The sequence below is a fragment of the Monodon monoceros genome, unplaced genomic scaffold (genome assembly GCF_005190385.1).
Source record: "Monodon monoceros isolate NGI ecotype Baffin Bay Population unplaced genomic scaffold, NGI_Narwhal_1 Super_Scaffold_22, whole genome shotgun sequence".
NCBI lineage: Eukaryota > Metazoa > Chordata > Mammalia > Artiodactyla > Monodontidae > Monodon > Monodon monoceros.
Genome location: NW_021703779.1, coordinates 18,950,307 through 18,961,997, shown reverse-complemented (window position 1 = coordinate 18,961,997; position 11,691 = coordinate 18,950,307). Strand labels below are relative to the sequence as shown.

Here is an 11,691-nt window from a genome sequence, read left to right as displayed (position 1 = left end):
CCCCCCGCACATGCGCTTTGGGGCACCCCCGCAGGTGTGCTTTGGGGCACCCCGCACATGCGCTTCTAAGCTGGGGCACCCCAGCAGAGTGCAGGACCATGCTCATGACCACGCTCACACACTCGTGCGTGCGCCAGCTCTCCTGCCACTGCGTGCCTCTTTGCTCAGCGCGCCAAGCTATTGTTTCTTTTGAATACAGCAACCAGGCTCTACAGAATTTTTCTGTATTTCATTTCCATTGACTTTTTTGTCCCTCCTCCTCCCCCCGCCAGGTATATAATGGTATGGGCGGGGAAGGCCTACTCCTTTCTAATACTTATGCTTCTTTTTTTTTTTTTATTCGATTGCACTGACCCACATTTACAGGCCATTTTTAACAGTATCAGTGGAATGCTTGTCCTGCCCGTTAATAGGAATGCTTCTAAGTGTTATACCATTAGGAAGTAACCAGCTATTTCTGTTTAGTACTTCTACTAAAGATTTTTGGTTTTTAGCCATTAATGGATGTTGAACTTTGTTCAATACTGACTTCAATATCTGCTGAGATGAGGATATTTTTCTCTTAAGAGTAATTAATGTTTACCACATTCAAATAAGATTTCCTAATTTTAAGCCATCCTTGCACTGTTTAGATACACCAACCGTCTGTAGAATTTTTTTTTGTGCTTTACAAGTATCAGTGGTACACTGACTTTTAAAAAATTCTTAGTTTCCTTCTCTATGCGACCTGGAAAGTTTATACTAAATTGGAATTGAAAATAAAAATCTTTTCCTTCAAGATTCCTTCAAGATTTGAAAGAATTCTACCTATGAAACTTTCAGGACCACTCTTAAACTTTCTTAATTTCTCCCATGGTAATTAGCCTATTTATATTTTTTTTCTGTCTCCGCTGGGGTTAATTTCGGCTGTTTAAAAAAAAGATAATTATCCAGGTTTGTGAAAATTTTTTGCAGAGATGAACAAAGAACACTTTTATAATTGTTTAAAATTTCTCTATCAGTTGTCATTCCCCAATCTGACTGCTAATTCTGTCTATAAATGCTTTCTCCCATTTAATCTTTTTTTGTTCTTCAAAGAACTCTTTTATTTAACAGTTCTATTTTTTCTAATTTATTATTTTTTGCCTATATGCATGCTAATTACATCATTTCTTATACTTTATAGTTCTTTTCTCACTTCTTCAGTTTAACTGATTTACTTTAATTTCTTATTTCATAATAATTGCCTAAGGCAGTGACTTTTCCTTTTAGCAAAACTTTACACATTATTTCATTATCATTTTTAAACATACTGCAATTATGGTTTTGAATTAAATTGGCCAATTTTTATAAGTTTCATGGGCACTTGAAAAGAAATTGTCATGGTATAGGATTTGACATAACTGTTGATTTTGACCTTGCTAATTAGAGCTTTGATGATTAAGACTTTTTCATACTTAACCTGCTGTGTGTTGAGAGATGAGATAAGCCTCCCTTATTACATTTCTGTTTTTTCCTTGTACTTTTCCCATTTTTGTTTTGATGATCTGTTACTTTATTCAGTAAGAAAGACTCACGATTACATTTCCATTGTGGATTACACTCCTTATGATTATCAAGTGACCTCCTATGTCTAATTTAATGCTTTAGTCATATTTTCATGATATGTTCTCATTTTTTCAATCTTTTAAAAATAATTCATGTTAAAAAAATGAAAAAACTGGAATGTAAATTATTTTGCTCTACCACTTCTGACTGAGAGTCTTTTTTAAAAAAATTTACTTATTTATGTATTTATTTTTGGCTGCGTTGGGTCTTTGTTGCTGTGCACGGGTGTTCTCTAGTTGTGGCGAGCGGGGGCTACTCTTTGTTGCGGTGTGTGGGCTTCTCAATGCGGTGGCTCCTCTTGTTGTGGAGCATGGGCTCTAGGTGTGTGGGCTTCAGTAGTTGTGGCACACAGGCTCAGTAGTTGTGGCTCGCGGGCTCTAGAGCGCAGGCTCAGTAGTTGTGGCGCACGAGCTTAGTTGCTCCGTGGCATGTGGGATCTTCCCGGACCAGGGCTTGAACCCGTGTCCCCTGCATTGGCAGGAGGATTCTTAAGCACTGCGCCACCAGGGAAGCCCTGACTGAGAGTCTTATAAACTGAATTTATCAACCAAAAGGTGAGGTGTTTTCAGTTGTGATGTACTTTCCATAAAACCACTAATAACACACAGATGAATAAAGAAATTTAAGTCTTTTACCTGCGCAAAATATCCTTAGCTGCTGGACTGGTGATATAAGTTGCAAATGAGTGGTGAACAGATCAACAAATGCTCCAGGATAAATAATGAAGAGAAAAATCCCAAAGCCATTAAATCGAACTTGTTCCCTAAGAAATCACATAAGAAAAAGGAATTTACTACTAGTATTGCATTTTTCAGATTAATAATGCATGTAATCTTAAAACTTCCCACTGTAATTCAAATTCTTGCTTAAAATACAAGTCTCTCTGGAGAGTCAAAAAATTATATATGATATATATCATCATAATTTTATAATAGCATACAGATTTAGTTACCAGTGAAATTGCGTTTTGTAAAACAGGGCATTCTGAAATAGACTTAACAACTTCAAAAATTTTTAGAAACCAATATGCTGAGCAAATAACTTAAAATTAGTCACTTGTATAAAGAAATAGTTAATATTTCTATGAGAAACTAAATGAAAAACATTTTTATGGTTTATTCTGAATTATTTTCAGGGAAGGAGATAGTAGAAAATAGAATTCAAGTAAATTATCTAAATATTTATATTTCTCTTAGCCATTATAAAGGTGGAGGTTTATCTAAGTGTATTGCTGTTGAATTAATGTTAAAAATAAGTACTGCATTTAAAAATGCATAATGCTCAGACTGTCCTCAAGAGAACTATTTTTTATCAATTCATTCTCTAAAACTGGAATTACATTTAAAAGCCTCGTAAGACCACACAGCTACTCTAAAAAAAGCATCATCTAAATATATTGTGCTGTCACCTAGCATTAACTATATAAGATGACTGTAAAATTCACTTTTTCTTGGCAGTGGGATTTTATAAAATATTACCCAAACTATTTCACAAACATATTATGAATGATTAAACTGTAATAACAATGATTTTCTATGTAAAACCCTAAAAGCTGCAAAGTTAAGGTGGAAGTAAAGATGAAAGAGAGAAAAGAAAAAAGTAGCCGACCACTTAAACCACTACATGGCACACCTGTGTAACAGTATATGCTCTGTCAAGATGAGGGTTTATTGCCAGTCAATAGACTCTTGTTCATAAGCAACTGGAAAGTAATAAGAAGTGATTAAATCTTCTCCTCTAAAACCTTTTATCTGGTCCACACACCCAAAGGATGAAACACATTGCCATCAGTATGTGTGTTCATTATGTGGGAGTGAAGGGGAGTTGTGACTCAATCTCTCCCCCCATCAGGATTTTACACATTTAGGAGTCTTTAAAATGCTCAGGTATAATTACAATGATACATTTGGACAGTCAAGACAAGAACATGGCATGATACTTGAAGCAAGTCCCAGGTCTCATCCTCCCTTATCTTCTTCCACTTGGATTTCTAGATAGGCTATGATATTTGTTAACAAACCCAGAGCTTTCAGTGTTCTTGCTGTAGCCAGCAGAGGCCATGAGTAGAAGCAGGAAAGTATTTCAGATGATGAGCCAAAGAAAGTACTAAGAAGGCAGGTGGATGGGCTTTGATTTGAGTGCAGTGGTTATCATTCTGATCCAGTGATGAATAGAAAGATTAGGTTTCAGGATTGGATGAAAATAGTGAAGAACCATGAGGATATAACCATGCTGGCAAAGGACAAAGGATAGAAAGACCCAGATTATAGATGTGCACATAGTTAATTGAGCATATTCATCAATATATTAATCTCTACAAAAGAGAAGTTACCTTAAAATAATAATGGTGGATATGCACTGGGCAGTATCCAAAGAAAGAAAAAGTATCAAATGTAGCAGATTTTAGTAATAAATACTCCTAAATGAAAAGCTTCTTTGCATGGAATAGAGAGAGAGAGGTAAATATCATTACCTAATAGCTGCTATCCCATGTCCAATTTCATGTACAACACCACTAATGAGGACTGCAGCGAAGAAATAGGTCAGTTGGTTGACGGGTAAATTTATGCCAGGAACCTGTTCACAGACACAATGATAAAAACACACTTGGGCACCAAGAGAACACGATGTTCACTCTGTACTAAAACTTAAACTTCCAAACTCAGTGTTCGGTAAGCTAAAACTAATATGAACACTGATGGTCCACTTCTCCATTTTTATCATAATAAATATAAAAACACCAGTTTTTTTGAACTAGGCAGTTTTTGAGCTAAGCACACCACCAATCTAAAGAGAATAGGAAACACCAGGTTAAAAAGTTGAAACGTTAGCTTCCTGAAGTCTTTACCACGGGAAAGAATTAGGGAGCCTGGCATAGTGCCAGGGAAGGCAGAGTGGCAGTGAAGGAGTCAGTAGCTGATCCACCCTCGAGGGCTGGCAGCCCGATTTGGGAATTCTTGTTACAGTTCCCATTCCTTCCGCTAAAGTGTTATTGCAAGGCTCCAAGTACTTATGTGAGTAATACAGGATGTCCCCACCCCCCTTCAATGAGTTTCATTTTAGTATTATCAAGTTATATGAGAGTTGATCATTAAAGGCAGTGTAATAAAGTGCCTTATTGGTGTGGGAGCACCAGGCCCTTCATTTCTTCTATCAGTTTGTCTAGAACATTGGTTAGAAAAATCATATCAAAGTGATACATAAATATTATACTAAAATTGAAATTTAATGCAGAAAGTAAGGCATTTGGAACATACAGACATGTTAAGGACCCACGTGCTCCACTGTTATGCACTTAAGGTTGCTATTTTAAAGGCTGCACAGTAAAATTTTTTTAGATACCCAAGAATCTTCTTGCAAGATAAATAATCGTTCCTAAGTTCTATTTCTCACAATCCAGGCAGTGGGACTCTAAAGGTATCCTTCTGGAGGAAAGTTCGTCTTTCTTTCATTAGTTAGTATTTTAAATTAATTACAAAATATGTTTAAAGCAGGAAAACTTGAAAACTCAAAGAATAATAGAAACCGTTCCTGTTCCCCAAACACAAAACAAAAAACCATTCTCAGTGTTTCAATGCATGCCTTTCCAATCTTTTCATGTACACATATTTAAAAAAATTATACTCTTTTATTATAAATATGGTTTTGAAATCTACCCTTTTCACTTAATAGTATCACAAACATTTTCCCCTGAGTATTTCTGGTTCAACATGATTTTTAATAGCTGCATTGTATTTCATGGAGTAGATTGTTGGGCATTTAATTGTTTTAAAGGTTTCTGCTCTTATAAAATACTGTGATAAATATATTTGGACACATATACACAAATATTTGGAGGGAATAAATTGTTAGACAAGCACGGTTGGTTCAGGCTCTGGGGACATATCATTTGGGTTTGGTGTTCTGGCTCCATCATAACTAGCTAAGGGACCTTGAAGAACCTTGGATTATTCCTCCAGTACTTCAATTTCCCCATCATTAAAATGGAAATCACCATATTTACATAAAAGGGTAATCCTGAGGATTACAGGAGATAATCCTTGTCCACTGTTTAACATTACGCCTAACAGAGAGGGTAATTATACACAAAATTTAAAGGACTCTGATACATATCAAACTGCTCTCCAAAGGCAGACACTTCAATAACCTTGGGTAAGCTCATTTTATTCAAATCTGCGATTTGAGAGGAATAAAAAGCATCCCATTGTTTGATCTCTATTTCTTTGATGACTATTAAGCTGAATATTCCCCCTACTTTTTGACCACTGATAGATCTTTTGTGAGTAGCCTACTCCCGACTTGTCAATTTTTTTCTCCTTAGAGTGTTCATGTTTTTCTTACTGTCTGTAAGATCACTTCAAGTATCAATTATTGATTCTCTGTGATACACATCACAGATGCATTCCCAAGTTTTGCCTTTTAATTTTATTTTGCTTTTGGTTTTTTGATATATAAAAAATGTTATGTAGTCAAATCTATCAATATTCATGGTTTCTGCCATTAGTTTTATGCATATGTCTTTCTCATTCTGTGTTCCTATAAATAGAAACCTGTTTTTATTTCTTTCAAGGTCTTTTATGATTTCACATTTTAATTTTAATTCAATTGCAATTTATTTTTGTGTATAACAAAGGAATTTCACTTTTAAGCCTTTTTTAGTAACTGAAGAGGAGATTCAAACCATGCTGCTTGGATTGTTTTCTAAATTCATTGATTCCAAGAGTCCTTTCTCTAGTTATGAAACTAGCTTTCATAGTCATCATTTTTAATGTATTCATAACATTTCACTGAATGACAATCTCATAATTTAACCATTCCTCAATTACATATTGTGGTTGTTTCTAATTCTTCATAGTAATAAATGTTAGGATAAACAGCTTGATGAATACTAATTTTTCTGTAATTTGGAAGTGTTTCCTTAACCTAGAGTCCCAGATGTGGAAGTAAATGGTCAGAGGATATTTTTATGATGCTCATTATCTGAAGTTCTCTCTACTCAGACCCTACTAAGCAACTCTTTTCAAGAACATCAGTGTACCTTTTTCTACATATCTGCTCCATTCCCAAGTTGTCAGGCATCTGTCTGTTCAGACCTGTAGTTTCCTTTTCTCTGATTCCTCTCTAAATTTATGTACTTAAGATTAATACTCATACATTCCCTCTATATCACAAAGTATTCAGGTTATCTTACCTTTTTTTCAAAAAAATCAGTAGCCTTGATCCAATAGGATATTGATTTCTTCTCTTTATTATTTCAGTGATGTAATAATGAAATAAGGTAAGGATTTGAACATGTGACTACACCAACAGATGGTAGGTCTTATTTGCTGGCAACAATACTCGACTGCCCATCTGTCTCGGCCGTGATCACACAGGGTATTAGATGTACCAAAATACTGATCTCTCAATAACATAGAGTGCCAGGTTTGGGGGAATTAATACTGAATGAGGCTGTAGGGAATTATAGAGTAAACAGAAAGTATGTGCTCTAAGCTACAAGAGCTCATATCAAAGTCAGGAGATACAACAAACTTAAACAAAAACATGCCAGGTAGATATACAGAGGGCAGCTGACTTCTTAATGGTTCCAAAGCATGGCTCTCCTAACTGAATCAATATTTTGTAAGCTCTATGAGTAAGTTGAAAAGCAAACAGAAGAAATAATTTCTTCTGTAAATTAACACTTTACCATTCAGGCAATGATTCTTTGGACATGATGCCAAAAGCACAAACAAAAGCAAAAATCAACACATGGGATTACATCAAACTCAAAAGCTTCTGCATAGCAAAAGAAACAACCAATGGCAGCCTACAGAATGGGAGAAAAGTTTTGCGAACCATATACTGGATAAGTGGTTAATATCCAAAACATATAAAGAACTAACAAAACAAACAACCCCCTGCCCAACAATCTGATTAAAAAATGGACAGAACTACTATTTAGTAGTTCCAAAGAAGACAGCATAATGGTCAAAAGGCACATGAAAAGATGCTCCACATCGCTAATCATCAGGGACATGCCAAGCAAAACCACAATGAGATACCACCTCACACCTGTTAGAATGGCTATCATCAAGAAGAAAAGAGACAACACAGGTGCTGGCAAGGATGTGGTAACCCTTACACACTGCTGGTGGAAATATAAATTAGTCCAACCACTATGGAAAACAATATGGAGGTTCCTCAAAGAGTTAAAAATACATCTAAGGTATGATCCATCAATTCCACTTCTGGGTATATACCCAAAGGAAATGAAAATATTTCAATGAGATATATGCATATCTCTGTTAATCACAGCATTATTCGCAATAGCCAAGATTATGGGAACAACCCAAATGATCACCAACAGATGAATGGATAAAAACAATGTGGTACATGTACATAAACAATGCAATATTACTCAGCTATAAGAAAGGAAGATATCCTCCCATTTGCAACAACATGGACAGACCTTGAGCACATGATGCTAAGAGAGATAAATCAGAGAAATACCAGTACAGTATGATATCACTTATATATGGAATCTAAAAAAGTCAAATCTATTAAAAAACAGAGAGTAAAATGGTGGTTACCAGGGGATGGGATGGATATGAGTGACGGTATTTAAGGGTACAAACTTGTAACAAGTAGTAAATAAGCCACAGAGATCTAATGCACAGTATAAAGAATACAATCAATAAAATTGTACTATAATGTGATAAATATTGCTCCAATGGCAATCATATTACAATAAATAAATGTATGAAAGTACATAAGGTGTACATCGCTGTACACCTTAAATTTGCAAACAGTAACATGTCAAATTTATCAAATAAAAAAATTAAAAAAACTTTTTTAGCTTTGTTTCTGCCCGTGGACGCCGCCGAGTAAGCATCATTAAAGTCTCCCCAGCCCCACTGCTGTCACGTCTAAATCAAGAGTCTCCCAAAGAGCCCGAACAGCTGTGGAAGCTCTTCGTTGGAGGTCTGAGCTATGAAACAACCAGTGAGAGTCTGAGGAGCCACCTGAGCAGTGGGGAATGCGCACAGACTGTGTGGTAACGAGGGATCCAAACACCAGGCGCTCCAGAGGCTTCGGGTTTGTCATGTATGCCACTGTCAGGAGGTGGATGCAACCATGAAGGCAAGGACACACGAGGTGGATGGAAGAGTTGCGGAACCAAAGAGGGCCGTCTCAAGAGAAGATTCTCAAAGACCTGGTGCCCACTTAACTGTGAAAAAGATTTTTGTTGGTGGCATTAAAGAAGACACTGAAGAACATCACCTAAGAGATTATTTTGAATAGTATGGGGAAAAAAGTGACTGGCTGACGCAATGGCAAAGAGAGGCTTTGCTTTTCTACCACTTGATGGCCATGACTCCGCAGACAAGACTGTCATTCAGAAATACCACACTGTTAAGTAAGGAAAGCCCTATCTAAGCAAGAGATGGCTAGTGCTTCATCCAGCCAAAGAGAGCAAAGTGTTTCTGGAAACTTTGGTGGTGGTCGTGGAGGGGGTTTTGGTGGGAATGACAGCTTTGGTCGTGGAGGAAACTTCAGTGGCCGAGGTGGCTCTGGTGGCAGCCGTGGTGGGGGATATGGTGGCAGTGGGGATGGCTATAATGGGTTTGGTAATGACGGAAGCAATTTTGGAGGTGGCGGAAGCTACAATGATTTTGGCAATTACAACAATCAATGTTCAAAATTTGGACCCATGAAAGGAGGAAACTTTGGAGGCAGAAGTTCTGGCTCCTATGGGGGATGAGGCCAATACTTTGCCAAACCACGAAACCAAGGTGGCTATGGCAGGAGGTTTTAATTACTGCCAGGAAACAAAGCTTAGCAGGAGAGGAGAGCCAGAGAAGTGACAGGGAAGCTACAGGTTACAACAGATTTGGGAACTCAACCAAGCACAGAGGTGGCAGGGCCTAGTTGCTACGAAGACATGTTTTAGACCAGCGGTCCCCAACCTTTTTGGCACCAGGGACTGGTTTCGTGGAAGACAATTTTTCCATGGATTGTGTGGGGGGGGTGGTTCAGGCAGTAATGCGAGCGATGGGGAGTGGCAGATGAAGCTTCGCTCACTCGCCTGTCACTCACCTCCTGCTGTGCGGCCCGGTTCCTAACAGGCCACAGACCAGTAGTGGTCTGCGGCCCAGGAGTTGGGTACCCCTGTTTTAGACAATACTCCTGTGTATGGGCAAAAATACCCCAAGGACTATATTTGTGACTAATTGTATAATAGGTTATTTTAGCTTCTATTCTGTGGAAAGTGTAAAGCATTCCAACAAAGCGTTTTAATATAGATTTTTTTTTGTACCCATGCTGTTGATTGCTAAATGTAATAGTCTGAATAAATGTGACACTGAATAAATGTGTCTTTAAAAAAAAAAACAAAAACACAAACTTGTTAAACTGAAATAAAACCCAAAACCCCAAAAAAACCCTTTTGCCATTCTAATCCTAGCAGGTAGACAGGCCAGTGATCCTATTTCCTCCAAGCCTGCTTCTTTCTCTACTATCCTCTTTCTTGGCAAACAATAAACAGCCATGCAGCCTGAGAGTCATCCTCGACTTTCTTCTCCCTCCAGCCTCACATTCAATTAATGATTGAGGTCTGAGAACTCCACTGCAAAAGATCCCTTGAATCCAGCCCCTTCATTCTCCTTACCACTAATTTAGTTAAGATCTTTATAACTTCTAACATGAATTATTCCAAATGCTCTCTTAAATGGTCTCCCCATCTTCGGTGAAACCCTACTCCAGTCCATTTTGCATAGACTTGTTATCTACAGATAAAATCAAAACTTCTTAGAATGGCCCTTCATAACTCAGACCCTACCTATATCTCCCATCTTATCTCCTACACCATATACCTTCCACCATATACCTCTTAGATACAGGTCAAAGTTACTTTATAGTTCCTTGAGGAATTACTGGTCTTTTTTAAGAGAGTAGAGCATACTGTGCACAGGCTCTGAGGTCAGTGGTGGGTGAGTGATGGACCCACCATTTACTAGCTGTGATCACAGGCAAGTGACTTAACAGCTCTGTGCCTTGGTTTTCTCATCTGTGAATCAGGGATAACAACAATGCTTACCTCTAGATTGCTGCAGGAATAAAATAAAACAGGCACAAAAAACCTCACATGGGAAGCATTGCATATTAACTAGTATTTTTTTTAAATAAATTTATTTAATTTATATTTATTTTTGGCTGCACTGGGTCTTCGTTGCTGCGTGCGGGCTTTCTCTAGTTGCGGCGAGCGGGGGCTACTCTTCGTGGTGGTGTGCGGTCTTCCCATTGCGGTGGCTTCTCTTGTTGCCGAGCACGGGCTCTAGGCGCACGGGCTTCAGTAGTTGCGGCACGCAGGCTCAGGAGTTGTGGTGCATGAGCTTAGTTGCTCCGTGGCATGTGGGATCTTTCCGGACCAGGGCTCGAACCTGTGTCCCCTGCACTGGCTGGCGGATTCTTAACCACTGTGCCACCAGGGAAGCCCCTAACTAGGTTTTATTATTAGTATTACTATTCCCTCTGCCTTTCCATGTTATATGGTTCCCTCTGTTTCTGGCATGCTCAACTGCCATCTTCCTTTCCCAGGCTATGTGGACTCTCCTTCCCTTCCCTTCTCCTCTACTCTCTTCCCAGTGCCAGGCACACCTCAGCAGGGCTTGTCTTTGTTCCCGCAGCACCTTGTACTCTATCCAACTGTAGAAAATCATAGCAGCTCTCCCTCTAGACTAAAAGCTCTGTAAGTGCTAGGATTGGATTTTGTTCCCTGTATAAGCAGGACTAAGCACAAGGCCAGTAGGCAGACTACACTCAGTAAATGTTTGCTGAAGAAATAAATCATCTCGTCTGAGGCCTCACCCACCTGAATCCTTTTAACCTCTAAGAAAGAGCTATTACCATAGGAGAGATTATGTTCTGCTACAAATGACTTGTAATCTTCCCATAGTGACACAGATAGTAGAGGCCACAAAGAGATGAGTTAAAAAAAAATCTGTCAATCTTGAATAGACATTTTTCCAAAGAAGACATACAGGTAGCTAACACATGAAAAGATGCTCAACACTGCTAATTATTAGAGAAATGCAAATCAAAACCACAATGAGGTGTCACCTC

At 38.1% G+C, this 11,691-nt stretch overlaps 1 protein-coding gene and 1 pseudogene across 5 annotated transcripts in view; one reads left to right on the top strand and one right to left on the bottom strand.

Annotated features, from left to right (window-relative positions):
• MBTPS2 (membrane bound transcription factor peptidase, site 2) overlaps nucleotides 1-11,691 on the bottom strand; it is a 65,448-nt gene that overhangs the window by 46,618 nt on the left and 7,139 nt on the right. For all 5 annotated transcript variants that reach the window (XM_029240303.1, XM_029240301.1, XM_029240300.1 and 2 more), the window contains exons 4-5: nucleotides 4,061-4,164; nucleotides 2,223-2,350 (exon numbers count right to left, since the gene is read on the bottom strand). In XM_029240303.1, the coding sequence (XP_029096136.1) occupies nucleotides 2,223-2,350; nucleotides 4,061-4,164 (232 nt within the window). The remainder of the gene's footprint in view (nucleotides 1-2,222; nucleotides 2,351-4,060; nucleotides 4,165-11,691) is intronic.
• LOC114906373 lies at nucleotides 7,696-9,815 on the top strand (annotated as a pseudogene).